This window comes from Stegodyphus dumicola, chromosome X1 (assembly GCF_044657685.1).
Source record: "Stegodyphus dumicola isolate Sdum_Otavi_A_Nest chromosome X1, ASM4465768v1".
Classification (NCBI taxonomy): domain Eukaryota; kingdom Metazoa; phylum Arthropoda; class Arachnida; order Araneae; family Eresidae; genus Stegodyphus; species Stegodyphus dumicola.
Window position 1 is genome coordinate 217,834,155 of NC_140780.1, and position 16,986 is coordinate 217,851,140.

Here is a 16,986-nt window from a genome sequence, read left to right on the forward strand (position 1 = left end):
CCCTTATATTTTTTTCAGAAATGGCCTCTTTCACCTTTCCATGCACCAAAGAGCTAAAAGTGTGCAGTAAACTAGTAAACATTATAAATTACTTGCTTAAAATATTTTTCGCTTCAGAAACTTATTTTAACTTTTTAAAGGCTCTCTTTGGAATTTATTAAATTTCCCTTCATTACTTTAAAAACCTGTTAATTTTTAAAATAATGAAAAGAAATTTTGAAATTCAACATAAGACTAGAATAAGTTTCAATTAAAACTAAAACTAAATGTGTTTTGAATATACATATGAATTCACAGTTTCTTTTCCTAAGAGATAATCCCAAAAACTGCTGAATAAATTCATTCATATTTACTTACTTAGCAGCTTTAGAGCAAGATTTAGACTTTTTAAGTCCAAAATTGGGAAGTTTCTTTAGTTATATATATGACTTAACCTTCAATGGTAGCAAAATCGGTTTAGACAGCAGCAAAGTTTCACATGCTGTAAATAATGGAGCAATTGTCACGATACTTGAAGAGCAATATCCCCATTTTTATGTTGCAAGTAAGAAATTATTAAAACTTTAAATTCTCATTTTCACATGTCCTGTTACTAGATGAACGAACTTCTCTGTCGCCCCTTTCACAAAACGTGGACTCAAACTCTCAAATTAATCGGACAAAATGAAATATTTTATTTAATGTCTTATAATTAAGCAATATAATATATTGGAATGAACAAGCTAGAAAATTGAGAGGTAAATTAGATTAGAAAACTTAATCTGAAATATGATTAAATCAATTTATTTTATTTCATATCATATTTATTTTTAGTAATTTAAACATGCTTAATGCTCAGCATGAATTGTATAAGGAATTTTCTCCTTCCTGCTATGTGCCTTCCTGGTGTATTTGGAAGCATGTTTGACTAGCATCGGATGGTCTGGAGTTTGCATTCTGGCGAGGACATTGCTGTTTTCTCATGTTTCCTGCATCGTAAACCCTAATTGACTTAAGAATTGTTTTACAAGTTTGTTTATTTCTGATGAGAAGCAACAGTGTTGTACTTGATTTCCGTAATACCAAATAATATACAGGGTGATTCTGAATTACTTTTACAAGAGGGGTGATAGTACTCATCCAGATGAGCAATAATTACCATAGAACATAGGGTCGCATTCCACTCTGAGAGGCAGAAAAGAAGAATATTAGAATTCCAATCTGAACTTACACAACAGTGTTGGGAGAGAGAATGAACGAGACCAAATATTGCACAATCAGTTTAGTGACAAACTCTACAGAGAGTGTACGAAACGGATAAAACCCAAAACTTGGCGTTCGAGTGTTAATTCGAGCTGAGACTTTGATGGCTAACACTCAAATGCACATCTTTGGTTTGCAAGGTCTCAACCTCGCAAATGATTGCAACAAGTTAATTATCTAAATTATTAGAGGTAAATTATCTATTAGGGGGAAAACTACCTTGATATCAAGTATCAAAGTAGCAGTTGTTTTTCTCTCAGCCATCTTCTATCCTGCCTTCCTGGATTTACTTTGCTGCGCTCATTCTACTTGAAGCTCCCTTATATGGGACACGAAGTTCTGACAGCCGGAACGCAGCATGAGCTTTTCATGCTAATCTCGGCATGCAGCGGACGTTTAATAGTTTATATAGTTAGAGTTAGTTGATAATATTCAACCCTTACTTACATAATTAACTAGTTGCAATCGTTTGGGAGGTTGAGGCCTTGCCAACCAAAGATGTGCATTTGAGTGTTTGCCATCAAAGTCTGAGCTCGAATTAACACTCGAACGTCAAGTTTTCGGTTTTATCCGTTTTGTGCACTCTCTGTGAGTTTGCCACTAAACTAATTGTGCAACATTTGGTCTCGTTCATTCTCTCTCCCAAAACTGTTGTAAGTCCAGATTGGAATTCTAATATTCTTCTTTTCTGCCTCTCAGAGTGGAATGAGACCCTATGTTCTATGGTAATTATTGCTCATCTGGAAGAGTACTATCACCCCTCTTAATTCGTAAAAGTAATTTATAATCACCCTGTATTTCATTACTAGTTAAAATTTTGTATAATAATATACATATGTTAAATTAAATTTAAATTATTATTTTGTTTAAACTAAATTTAAATTAAATCTCCTAAGTTAAATTTAACTAAAACTATAAATTCAGTTAAAAAGTGTTTTATATATTTTCTAATTCTGAAATATAAAAGAAAGTTTGAATATCATATGAGATTAGCTTTGTAAATATTAGATAATTGTAGGGTGATCACCATTGATACATCCGTATCAAATTTAGCATTATTCCACCACACTAATGACAATAACAACATGGGAGTTAGACACATTAATTCATAACTCATTTTGAGAGCAGAAGAAAGTGAAAATGAGCGATGAACGAGCCAAATCAGCTTTAACTGCGTATCAAAATTCCTCATATATATATATATATATAAACATATGTTACGATGAAACACCGAAATGTGGAGAATGTCGACTTTCACCGGTGAATGTCAACATTCACATAGTCTCTTGGTTGTATGTCCGAAATATTTTCCAAATACTCTTATTTCTGACTTACAGCGGTCAATGTCGACATTCACCATGTACTAATGGTGAATGTTGAACATATAACAATATTATATTTTCTTCTCCGTAATTCAGTGGCGAATAAACGCACTTGTAACTTGAAATAAGAACTTAACATGAGAACCTAAAACACACAATACATTCAAAATGAGAAAGGAAAATAATAGAAGTTATAAAGTTATTTAATTATACAGTACGTTCTAAATGAGAAAATAAAATAACAGTAATAGAAAACTTACTAAATTATGTGATTCAAATCTTATTTATTGCAACAACTTAAACTATTATGCCACTTTATGACCTCTCTTTTCGACTTTCACCAGAGCATATCTGTGATTGTCGACATACACCGGTGAGAGTCCGAATATACAAGAATGTAGTGAAATATTCGGTCTTTCACCGACGTATTTGGTGAATGTTGATATTCTCTGGTGAAAGTTGACATTCTCCAATTTCGGTCTTTCACGGTAACATATATATATATATAATTAAGGAATACCTTTTCTTCATAGTGTTTACTTAAAATAATAACGAATTCAAATTTCATTTTCAACGCAATGAATATCGTCTTCACTACAATTAATTCGTCTTCACCTTCTAATTTCATCATTAAAAGATAAAATAAAAATTTATATACTACATCTAGGAAATACTGCAATAAATTAAAAGATACGACCAACAAACTACGGCAAGTTTTTGTTTCTAGAAAATGTGTACCTAACGGTGAAAGTGAAATTGGAAAATAAGTTTACAATAAGATTCAAGTTCCAGGAAGAGATACAGGGACTTTAAAATGAAAATTTTGATTTTGTGATGAGCTCTGTAGCCAATTTTCTAATGAAATAAATTTTTAAGGTCAAATGTTAAATGCTTAATCAATTATGGCGAAGCACACTAGGTAAATCTGCCTAAGCATATTTTCATTCTGCCTCTTGAGGACTTTCTAGGAAGAATTGGTTGCAAAACTGGAAGAACAACAAAACGACCCACGTAGATGGTTTTCCCCCGGGATTGAAACTCCGGTTGAACTGACAGCGTTTAGTTGTTTTATCTACTTGGCTACTTAACAGGTTTGGCGATGTTGAATCCTGAAAGGTGCAAATTCCACTATTTTTGGCCTATGGTGTTAGTCCCTTAGACTTTTAAGAATGTTATTAAAGACTATATGAAGAACTTAATAGTAACAAGTGAAGACTAAAAAATATTCAAAAAGAGCTAAGGTACGTACCTTTTTGGAAAACAAATAATCAAAAGTGCTACAGGAGAATATATATTCCCATATTTACACATCCGTTAAAACTATATTGTGACTCCCTCTTCATCACCCTTAACGGATTAATTTTTTTATATTAGCAATAAACAAGGATAAAATAATAAATCGTTTACAAACACCTTTGTCTACCAAACCGATTTCTTTTGGCCAAAACAAAAATCAAATGAAAAATTTACTTTTTCTGAAGAGTTAATCATGTTAACAAAACGGGATTAAAAAATGAATGAGTTATTTTAGCATTTTATTTCTATGTAAAATTATGTGTAAGTAGCGTATTGAATAATTAAGAATGTACTGTTCGTTTTTTAAATCAAAATTTAGTACTTTCTCTTGCGTAAGTTGGCACGAAATACTTTTACTCGGTAGGCATCCTGAAGAGATCCTATAACTTAGCTCTTAGAAAGCAGTTTTTCTGAAGAACAGTTAATAGTAGCAGATTTTCAGAAAGAGTGATTAAAACAAAGTAGAAATGCTGAAATTGCAATACATGTAATATTCAATAAATACTAACACTAAATTTCGTGGAAAAGTACAGATAGTGCTGAACAGCTGTCGGCGCGTCTGGTTAAAGAAGTCGTTTCTCAAATATGCACATTTTGCCTTCCCGGGATCCCAGGAATAATGTCACTTGTCTATGCTTGCATGGCTAAAAATTACACACTTCATAAGCAAGAATTAAAAATATTTTCTTATTTTCTGTTAAATTTGTGCAAAATAAAGCAAATTGGAATTTTTTTTAAAAAGTCTTTTTCGATAAACCTTCGAAATTTATACTCAAAACAAATTTTTATGCATCTTCTTAAAAGAATCAAGGTATTGACCCTTTAACCGTTAATTTTAGTTGTTTATAGCAAAGATTATCAGATTTCAGGAATATTTTCTTGCTTAAACGGAGATAAAGCTTGAGTAGATTTCAGGATCTACTGTGCACATAATATTGGAAGCTCTATTTCCATCCATGTCTCAGATAACTAAAAGCTATTTTTTCAAATCTATGCTCGAATAGTATTTCCGGATTTGAGGAAAGGTTTGCCTAAGTGTTGCTTAAGGCTAAATAACCTCTTCAAACGTTACAGGCTTGCATAATTACTTTCTACTGCTTGCAAAAAGCAAATAATGTTCAAAGCTTTGGCTTCATTAAAAGGCTTCATTAAAAGCCTGATCAATACTTTCTTAGAAAATTCAAATTTTGGTAGTGGTGAAAGTCCAGTAGCCAAATCAGAATTACCGTACATGCTCACGTAATGTCTGCACTTTTTTTACTAAAATTACATCACTAAAATGCAGGTTATTAATTACACACTAAAATGCAAACATTACACGGGTCGTTCAAATGTTGCGCTTTTACTCGTGAGTAATTTTGGGTGTAAATTTCATTTCAAACAACCAAGCTAAGTATAAGAAAATGGCATAAGTAATAAAAGTATCAAATTTAAAGTTTTCTTATAGCTACCTAAAATTTACAAACACACTACACTGTATAACAGCTGCACCAGAATACAAGGAAAGTCTCTGCTTCCCATCCTGGCGCCAACCAAAGACAAAAGAAACGCATATTCTTTCTTTAAAGATCTTTACTGACTAATGTTATTGACTGAAAGTAAAGAGGCGATGTTAAAAAATATATTTTAAAGTAAAAAATTCTTAGTTTTTGGGGTGCGGACATTGTGCGGGTCACTTTTTTTTTTACATAAATTTCATCTGTAAAGTTGGGTTGCGGACATTACACGAGCGTATACGGTAATATAAATTTCACCTTTATTTAAATGTTAAAGTAAAACAGACAACAATTGTACTTCTTCATTATTTTATGCAATTTCAAATTCGTGAATCTACTAGTAAGTTTAACAAATGATCTTTTTATTCTAAAATTAAAGAAAAATCACTCTTAATTGATATTTAAAACAAACTAATATAAGAGAAGTGAATTATTCTAAAAAAATTCTCAAGATGGGAAAAGTTTCCTCGAAATGCAAAACAATAAACAGATTACTTTTCCCACGAAAACGGGATGCCTGATCCCTAGGAAAAGAAGCCTTAGTCGGGATGAATAATTCAAAGCCATTTCCTTCAAGGGCTGAGGTTTAGTTTTTACCGTGCAATGCAATTAAAATATAGTAAAGTAGTTATTTTTCTCCTTTAAGCTTGCTTTAAAAAATACCCAAAATTATTAACAATTATTCTGTCATTCACGCTTTTATCTGGACAAAATAGCTACAGAAACTTCATGAAATCCTTTAGTCGATAAAATACTCCCAGAAATTTCCAAAATTCTTCAGTCAACTTGTAGGCTTCCATCACCTGCTGATCAGTTATTGTTTTCTTGATTGGAAAAATTAAAAACTGGGCGTCAGAATTCTAAAATAAGTGGTAGACCAGGTTTTCCTGTACTGCATTAGGTGAAAGATGGTAAATACTTGTACTGTAATCCTTAATGAAGCATAATCCAAAAAATATCTTTTTTGAAAAATCAAAGGAAACGCTCACTAGGTATAATGGTAAAAATATGTGGTCACACTAACGCAAGACCACATATTTTTACCATTATACGAGCTTACTTTTATGAAAAATTCATAAAGCCCAAGCTCTAATATAGTCCAGGCTTAACTCCACCTAACTCTTTCTTTATCCTACTACTAAAAAGTACATTTTGAGACCAAAATAATAGCTGTAAAGGCTGAGAAAGCTTTGAAAAGACTTGCAAGAAATAGAACTCCGACTTGCAAGAAATAGCTTCAAAGATGGTACAGAATATTGGGCAAGTTTATTTCATTCGATAGTATACTGGGTGTGAGAAAAATAACATATCAAATTAAATACGCATATTTTTTGGATTACTTATTCTAGCCTTGATTTAACAGTCCTCATGTTTCCCTTAATGTTTGCCTCATTCACCGTGTTCATTAATGCATGCTAAACATGTTATGAATTGAATGAAGAAAGTGCTATTTCAAGTTTTTGTCACTAAAGTAGTATCAATTTAAATTTTATAACATTTTAGAACTATTATATATTTAAAATAATTAATTTAAGCTCTTAATAATTAGTTTTCATTTATTTAAGCTGATTTTAATTTTGTAAGGAATTAAGTTCTGATATGTCCCTGTATTCAGCACATCCAGTTAGTAACTGAGACCCTGGAATCAACTCCCGATAATGGCACTGATGTTTCATATTTCCCTCTTGATGCGTGCCTGTATCAGTACCCAAGAAAGAAATGTGCGAGGTCAATGCTGCCATAATCTGTTATTAGATGCGAGATCTTCTAGTTCTTAGTTGGATGTGCTGAGCATGATACCATCGGCACATGGAAAAAGTGATTTTAATTTCTTATAACATAATAGAAAAAGGCACGTTTTGATACAATAAAAATTTTTTACTTTGAGAAATTCGAAAATAACATATAGAAACATAGCTGAAAACTTTATTTATTCTTGTACTGCCACAAAACCTCTCATTTAAGGTTCTAGACGTTGTATATTCCAAACTCTGAAAATGAACTGTTTCCTGACGTATCATAAACAGCCTAAACTGTTAAGAAATGATCTTTCTAAGTTTCAGTGACTTAGTAGGATATTATAATTTTAATTTGAAATAACAGACTTAATATTTGGTTCTTGATTCCAATAGGTAATGATGCCTAATTTCTTATCAAACGGTGTGCAACGTTCTTCTTGATGTTAAACTGTCGCCCCAGTAATGATTTTTAGGTCCTTTTCCGCAATGTAGACGACATTTCCAATCTTCTCCTTTTCTGTACCACACGAGGTTGCCTACCATGCAGCCCATGAAAACTAATATGGCAGAACCAATACAGCTGATCCATATAAGAGTTTGGAAATGACTCCCAGAAAAGTTTGGAATTATATATATGGGCACTAATAACCAAGGGCTAAGAATGCAGAGTACAGTTCCCGGAACAAAGAGACATAGAGAAAAGCAGTCCGTACACACTTGAAGTTTCCGCCTCTTTGTTTCGGTCTGACTATCCACGGAAGATCTTCTAGACCAAACACTCGCCCTTCTGTGAAAGGAGGGAAAAAAATAAGTTTACATGCAAAATTCTCTATAACAACAAAAAAACATTTATATATTTTCAAATTACTGTAATGTATATTGCAAGCAAGAAAAATGCATACGTAGAATAGCCACACTAAGGATACCAAATAACGGTACAGGTCAGTTCGACGCCAACGGTTCGACGCCAGCGTTTCGACGCATGGTCAATTCGACACGAGGTCGTTTCGACGCGAAGTCAGTTCGACGCCATACATTTTTTGCTTTTTTTTTTTGACGCCATACTCGTATTTTTATTTATTTTTAGAATAAGTTTGCATCATCATTCAAATAAATTTGGTGTCATCATCATTTGGTGTTTCACACCCCAAATTATGAGAATTCATAGATGGTCTCTGGGCGTTTTCGTGGTTTTCCCCATGTGTAACGTGTATACGAGCCGGTTTCCCTTAGAAAGTCCTCCACGAAAGGTATCCCTCCCCTTAGGCAGATAACCCTAGTATGCTTTGCCATAATTAAATACACCACACCACAACATAGATGGTCTCAGGCGTGTTCAAAAATCAATTGATCAATGTTATGAACAATTTGTACGTGGAGATGAGCCGTCGCACAAGCGGAATAGGCATCTGTGAGCTGATATGAGAATTAAAGTAATAGTTGAAGATTTTGAAAATCGAGAAATAATGGAATACCTGAAAGGTGTGCCGCATAATTTTGCAATGGATTAGTATAATAACAGTTCTGTAATGTAATCTTATTTATGTGTAATCTTATTTATGTGTAATCTTATTTATGTGCAATCTTATTTATCTGTAATCTTATTTATCTGTAATTATATTTGTCTGCAATATAATATAACTACTTTGAAACCATATGTTTATTTACCACTTGTGTATTTTGCCTTTTTGATGCTGTTTTGTGAAATAAATAAATAAAAAAAAACCTCCCTCATTTCCTGGGGCCTTGACGTTGGCGAGGGGGCTTCTCACTAATCTGGGACACAAACAAAAAATCTAGAACACTTTCACACATATATTTATTTCAAATATGCATGCAAACAATCGTTAATTCAATAATAAAAATCAGTCATATTACTTATTTATATTACTTCATATTTATTCTAAAAATAAATAAAAATACGAAAAAAATATGGCGTCGAAACGTTGGCGTCGAACCGTTTACGTCGAACCGTTAGCGTCGAACCGTCGGCGTCGAAACGACCTGCTTCGACCAAATAACGATTCTAGTCTTGGGAAGAGAAGAAATCTCAGAATATTTTAAAGTTTAAAATGTTTATTTACAATCTACAGCGCATCCATCTTGTTGATTATTTTACAGTTTATTTTCATATGAGCTCTATAAGTTTTACAGAAACAATAACGGACGGAAATTGAATGTCAAATTTTTTCTCAATTCCCCAGTTTTCAATCATCTTGATATCTCAGATAATTGCACACAGAACACAAGTATTATTCTCCTATACCATATCCTAAACAGAGAAAATAACCTTTATTGAGCGGGGATTTGAATAAACTATCTATTTTGGCCGCGATCAGAAATAGATCCTGTTCAGAAGCTAAAACACTTTTCCTGAGAGAAAAATAGTACTGAAACGTGACAAATCTAAGATACTAGAATCCTGGAAGCCTTGGGAAGAATTGGACTGGAATTAATGTCATTCACTAAAGTAGATAAAAATGAAAAATTCAAGGCCTAATTTACCAAATGAAGAAATTTTGTAGATAATTTTAGCAAAGTGAAATTTGTGGTTATAAGCTTAGCTATGATTAGTTATCGAAAACTTGTTTATTTCCCCTTTCTGAATGTCATATTCATGTTTAATGCCAAACTTTAATGTTTAATGCTATTTTAACTATCTGATATAAATTGAATCTTCTTTTCGAAAATTAAAAATAAACTTATCTGTGATATCTCCTCATAGTTGGGTATTTAACCACAATTTTGACTTCGAAAATTATCCATAAAGATTCTTCAATGATTTGGATTTGTTTAGTCTTTCAGGAAAGTTAACTGAAATTAATGACATTAATTCCAATCCGGTTCCTCTCAGCGCTTTCAAAATTCTAATACCTTAGCTTTTCCATCTTTCATCACTTTTCCTTAACGAATGGAGCTACGTTCTTCTTTTTTGCTTCTCTCCATGCATTGGTTTTCCCATGAAATGGTTATCGTTTCTCCGAACTTTGCCCAAGAATATTTTTTTTTTTTTTTTTTTTTTTAGAGTGGGAGGCGGGGGTGCTCTTGAAGTAAAGCAACCTATATCTGATCCGGAACCAACAGAGTTTTATTCAAAATCTATACCGTTCTAAGGTTGCATTTTTGACTAATTTTAAATTTTACGTTGGCGTGTTTCTCTTCCAATTTGAACCGTACTGTGTTCTTAAACCAAACAGTCCTGTTATAAATATCGTATACGAGGGGCTGAGCGGTAAAGTCATTAAACACTGGTAGTTGAGCCTGAGTTCAAATCTTTGCTGCATCAACTGTCTGCATGAGCATTGAATACGAGCCAGTTTCCTTTAGAAAGCCCTCTCCTTAGGCACATAGCGCTTTCGAGTTTTGCGATAATTAAGCAAATAAAACTAAACTATGTTATACAGATTTCAAAGAAATGTCTTACCTCTCATATATGACTAAGTTATATTAAAGAATTTAACGCATTTGTGTTCCAGGTACTATATAGTCATTTTAAATACCTGTTCCAAATATTAGAAATGCTACAAAAACATAGCTTCGTAGACTGTATGTCATCACCTAATGAAAAATTATGGCAATAGAGTATTAGTGAAATTAGCATCGTACCATAAAATATTAGATTTTCTGCAGCGGATATTATTTAGGTCTAGTAATGAAACTGAGAAAAATGTTATTCGGTAATAAAAATGTTTAAATTGGGAGTGAAAGATTAAAATAAGTCAGTTTCAATTAGCTTGTTTTATTAATTGCTCTCATGAAAAGTCAACATCCAGATAAATTGTAGAGTATTCAGATACATTGCAGACATTTCTAGAGAGTAAAGTTAAAGAAGAGCTTCTGACATTCAAACTGATTGCGGCAGTGAAATATTCTACCCTTTCCTCTTGAGCTATCACTTTTTATGACAATTCTTCTATCCATAAGATCAGAAAATGTTTGAAGTAGAGGGTAAATAATAGTGCAAACATATCAAAAGATGATTTAGAGTTATATAAATACAGTATTATCATTTAAAATACATCAATACATATACATTTAATCCATGGATAATAACTGAACGAAGAGATCGGACCGAATTTGAGAGTTTCTTAAGCTCTAGAAGAAACACTCAATTCTAAAAAAATATTCTATCCCATGACACTTAATCAAATTTCAAGAATTTAGATTAAAAATAGAATCATGACAGGGAATTACGTTTCCTAATAAAAATGTGGTTTCTCTAAAAGTTTAGGGTTTTCTTGTAACTTCCCGCATTTTACTTTATTATTTAAAAAGGTACAAAGATGTTTATGAACAAAGCATATTTGTTCTCTTAACTTAAAACTGAATTAATTTATAATGATTAGTAGCAATGATAGAATATCAGTAAATATGTTGATGCTAAGCATCTTTTCAATAAATAATGTGGAACAAGATCCGAAAGAAAAACTGTTGCCAATAGAACCCACTTCTCTCAGCATTTCCTGTCATGAAAATTTAACTAGCTGCTCTATTTTTATACCGCGGACTTGCATAATTATTAGAAACAATCTTCTGAGCAGATAATTCGAATCATGAAATTAATAACACTATTTACAAAGGATGCAACTTCAAAATTAACTGGTAAAGCTAAGGTGATTTACATAAATGTAGATGTTCAACAGAATGCTGTTAAATATCCAGATTTTGGAATAGTGACCAAAAGCGATGTTACAGCACGTGAAATGATGAAAGAAGAGTTCGAGAATTCTCCTTAAATCTACTAATGGCGAGCACGATAGATACACACGTTTTGTGACTTTTATTACTCACTGAAGATAAAAAATGACCTCTAAGAAGCATCTGCGTGACAACGTGCATGGTAGAATAATCTGGATTCTAGAGGAAGGACATAGCTCTTGAAAATGTCCAACGTCATGATCGATGTTGTCCACTGGCGTGGATGGCGGTCCCGAACATTGCACCACGGACGTTTCAGAACGATAGATTTAGCTGTTTGATGGACTAGTGATGGTCATCCGCGACCAAGAGACACCGACACAGAATAGCGAAAGCCATTGCAAATTAGCAGCGTGGGAACCGGATATTTTGGTATATGCTATACATATCGACTATCTGTTAAGCAGACGGTACGCTGTATTTCTTCAACATTTGTTCGTTAGCATCCCCGGATATAAGTGTACAAAAAACACAAGGATTGATAAATATCGCAGTGTGATAAAGTACTGTTTAAAAATGAAAGTAGATTCAGCCACATCAATCATACTGAACGTCAACTAATTTTGCGACAATTTGGCACACGCTACCTTACAACAAACATTACGTAAATAATGGCTTTCGAGGTGTTTTGAGTCTGAAGACGAATTTCATTCAATCGATTTACTTAAGTGTAGATAATGAAAGCCCATATTTTAAACGCTGAACACTACTATACTGAAATTATGTTGCCCCATATGCATTTCTTACAAGATGCTTTTGACACAAATTTATTTTTATAGACGGCAGTGCTTTATAGACGGCATTATTGCTCTACGGTTGTCGATATGCTATTCGAAAGGGAACACATTATTCAAACGGATTAGCCTGCTCGTTCTCCTAATATAAAATCCATTTAATACAACTAACACGCTCTGGCCACCCAGTCAGTATAATGATTATTGACTCTGTTTGCCGTACCAATGTTCCCGGGTTCGAATCCCGAAGAAGTCTTCGAAGCTTGTAAGTTTGCAGTGTCTGTGCGCCAAGGAAGCACTGTAAATACACGGCGAGCCGAAAGACTTCTTGAGAAATCGATGGTAAAGAAAGAAAGCTGGGAGAACTTTGGACCGTCCAATGGAGTTCTCTCTCAAACCTGAGACTAAACCTCTCGGTTAGTACGATGGGATTATACCTAGAAGACCAATGGTGAATGTTTGATGTCCCGTTCACTTGCGCCTGCACCTGCCTTAGGCGACGAAGCCACTTGCCTATGACTACCGAACGGAGACCAATCCTGTGTATAACATTTAGGTGTTGAACATAGCTTTTTTTGGCTAACGTTGATGTACAGTTCGATGTGTGAAGAGCACAGAAATTCACAGTGAAGCCGTAATGACTAAGCCAAAAGGTCACAGTCAGTATTTGCATGCCGAGGCGAGTAAGTGGCGGTCTTCTAGCTGAGGAAAGCTGCTACTACACAGAGACGGAGTAAAAGAGCGTGTTTGTACTTGACGCGCTGTGGGGAAACACATCCTAAGACATTCACATCTTTTGGCAAGTGTTCAATAATGAAAAAGGGTGCTGATAAAGGAATGGGCAGTGCTAACGCTAGAGTTTATCAGTAACCTCATTCAAAGTTTGTCCTTGAAGTAGGAAACATGCATCTTCGTTTGGGATGATTTTAATCCATACTGAAGATAGCTTTTTATTTTTATATAATTTTGACAGTAATTCATCCGTGTTACTGTAATCAGTGTAATAAAACCACTTCTGAATATAGTGTTTTTGTATATTTTGTATCTGTTATATTACCAATAAAGAAAACTATCGGACTTCCCGATGATAATTGCGATGAAACTTCCATTGGTGACGAAGCTGTGAGATAAACTGCAGGCGCAAAGCGTGGGTTTCGAAATCGCCGACAATCCTCAGAACAGCGTATATAACTAGGCATGCATGTCCGTAATATTTCCAGTAATAATCTGGTAAACGTACTGAATTTGCACATATACTGGTGAACATATGTACACCTGTTTATTGGTGGAATTGGTGAAGCATTTCTTTAAAGGTTGATAATGCCACGATATACTGACCGCTGTCCATCATGGTGCCTTTGTTATGTAATGACTTTTGCGTTTGGTTAGGCACTTTACTAGGAGTTCCTCTCGTTTATTTGGTTTAGGGGTTACTGAACTTTACATTCGCTTGTTCCACAATGCCGTTGGCTACATATTTCTTTTATGGATGATGATGTCACGCTTCATTGAAACTAAGGAATGTATGTAGAATTGCCTGGAAAGGGAGGATACCGGCGAATCAACTGGCCTGTATGCTTCCCGGACCTAAGTCCCATGAAGCACGCATAGGGCATTATGGGGAAACAAACTACAGCTTTCACAGCTTTGCTGGTAAACAAACAAGGCCTAATTCATACTCAAAAACAGAAATAACAATATGCCTCAGAAACTCTTAAATCACTAAGCAATGAGCTTGCCACTGCGTTGTGAATGCTCCCTCATAGTTCGAGGTGGAGATATTCCCTAATAACAACACAAATTTACTCGATATTGATTAGCACTTTTCATCCATCCTTGGCCTATGAGCAAGTTCTATGAGTAATTTTCTGCAAAAGGTCTCGCTACCACTACTTTGGTTTATTATTTACGCCAGGTTGTTAGTTATTTCCTCGTCTTAGGCATTATAAAATAAATAGCTTGACATATTTATCTTCTTTCACGTACAATTTTCTCTATATGCGAAAAAACGTCGGTCATTCTGAAGTTTTGTATGAATTTGTACCATTACAAAATAACAATTGTTCTAAATGGTAAAATGGTAAAATTCATTTTTCCTAGCGAAAATACTGCTATATTGAAATTTGCTATCTCCTTCATTCGTTTTTATAAGATTTTCTTCTAAGCAGACTATACGCTCGGAGAGCGCTGGATAAGTTCTAAGCTTAATTGTGACCTAATATTTATTGGTTAACAAAAAACAAAAAAAAGATTGCATTATCTTTCGGAAATATGAAAACGAATGCAAGGACCACTAAAAATTGTCCGCTTACTTTTGCGAAGCAGCGAAATGTTGCTAGTTAGCAATGTCTGTGAATATCCAAAATACCACACGTCGATCGGTGATTGAGTTCTTGACGAAACAAAGCATAATACTGGAGAATATTTACGCATCTGTGGTTTGAGGTTTATAGTGGTACTGTTCCTTCATAAAGACTGATTGCCATGATTGGGCAAGAAGGAACATCACTCAAAGATGGCCTTAGAAAAAGAAGCATTGTAGCCATGAAGGCTGAATAATGTAAACGAAAGTCAATGAACATGTAATAAAAAATCGATGTATGACATTTAGTTAGACTGAAATGGAAATAGGCATCAGTGTTCGACTGGTGGAAAAAAATCTTGCATATTAAAATCCAGATATGCCGGAGATCTGCGCCAGATGCCTTGGTCGCTGAAGCTAGAAATGAAAAAAAAAATTCAGCTGGACCGTTTTTGAGAGGTGCTGTCTGTTACAACTGTAAAGAAAGACAATTTTTATCCACGTTATTAAGAGCACGTGACACGTAGATTCATCACTGAATTCCGAATATTCAAAAAAAGACCATGATGTGAATTCACAGTGGACGGAAAAGAAGAATTTATTTGCCATAAATAAGAAAAAATAAAAAAGTCATAAATAAATTCATAAAAAATTAATAAATGAATTCATAAAAGAAGAATTTATTTTCCATTTTCAAGATGAAGAGAATCCGTTGTTCATTGATTATTTGCCAAGCAACAATATTACACCTGATTTTTGTTATGCCAAGTTTTTGCGTCAAATAAGATTAGTTACAAAGAAAAAATGGCATGAAAACTCAACAAAAAAATGTTGATTTTGCATTAGAGTGCATCCGTACACAGGGCCTAGATTTCTCACAATAATATGTATCAATGAGCATTTCTGCTTTTCGTCATCCCCGATATTTTCCAGACTTGACTCCAGGTACTTTTCTCTCTTATCAAAGATTGAAACTACACTCGTGTGATTCATAATACAGAGACGATGATGATGTGAAAGATGCTGTTCAAGAATATTTTCAAATTTGTGACAAAGCATTCTTTTCTACTACAGTTATAACTAATGGAAGTGCTACGTGCACTGAAGTCAAGGTATACTACTTTAAAAAACTGAGCATGTTATGCTATTTTGGGCATTTATTCCTCGTAAGTATGTTAGCTTAAAACTTATCGGGCTTGAATGGGCTTATGTTGTAATCAAGACTTAAATGTCGGAACAATTTCCCATTTCACACATTTTCAAAATGGTCAATGCCTGAACAATACAAGATTTAACAGTTGGTCAGTTTTATATTAATATTAAGATCATAAATTGTGCAATAATTTGCAGTAAACTTCAAAAATCCGAGACTTACAAAGTTCGAAATAATACAATTATATATAAGCATATCCAGACATTAAAGGTTTGCGGATTTAAAAGCATTTAAAATGCAATAAAAATTTTCCTTAATTAATAAAAAACACTTTTCTTGTGGTTATTGTTGCTGTTAAGATTATTCTAGCTCAGCGGTACCCAACCTTCTGCTCGCCAGCCCGATTACGTACTACGAACAAAAATATATTTTAAAAATAACCATTCATTTATATTTCTTAATTGTTAAAATATGGTAAGCATTTACAGTCATAAGAGATGTATTCCCTATCTAGATGTGACTCTGTTTTTTTTTTTTTTTTTTTTTTAAATTAGACTTAATAAATGTCTGCAGGGCGGACATCATACTGCAAGGGCTTGTTCCCGGTCAGTAGTCCTCCTTAGCAGTGTAAAAGTAAAAAAAAAAAAAAAAGTCATAAGAGATATCTTGCAAGACGTTATAAAATAATTGATTGCTGAATGATGAACTTGATAGCGAATATGGAATCTTATTGCTCCATTAGATGTTTAGATGGCTCAGCAGGGAAAAAGTACTTCAATGGTTTGTAGAATTTCTTTCGACAATAAAGTAGTTTTTGGAATCCGGAAACGAAAGTTATAAAGAATTGGACAATAATAATTGGTTATCCGATCTGTATTTTCTCACGGATATAACAGCTAAACTGAACAATCTGAACGAAGATCTCCAGGGAAAAGAAAAAACCCTTTTTCAATTGACTGGGACTGTAACTGCTTTTCAGATAAAGTTAAATTTGTGGATAAATC

At 33.7% G+C, this 16,986-nt stretch overlaps 2 protein-coding genes across 2 annotated transcripts in view; one reads left to right on the forward strand and one right to left on the reverse strand.

Moving 5' to 3' along the window:
- The first annotated feature begins 135 nt into the window (after positions 1-135).
- Positions 136-16,986, forward strand: part of LOC146993412 (uncharacterized) — a 198,171-nt gene continuing 181,320 nt past the window's right edge. The window contains exon 1 of the mRNA XM_085808495.1: positions 136-3,805. The gene's annotated coding sequence lies outside the window, so the exon portion shown is untranslated. The remainder of the gene's footprint in view (positions 3,806-16,986) is intronic.
- Positions 7,267-16,986, reverse strand: part of LOC118188304 (uncharacterized) — a 51,806-nt gene continuing 42,086 nt past the window's right edge. The window contains exon 3 of the mRNA XM_035358719.2: positions 7,267-7,882. Coding sequence (XP_035214610.1) covers positions 7,510-7,882 — 373 coding nt within the window. The 3' untranslated portion in view covers positions 7,267-7,509. The remainder of the gene's footprint in view (positions 7,883-16,986) is intronic.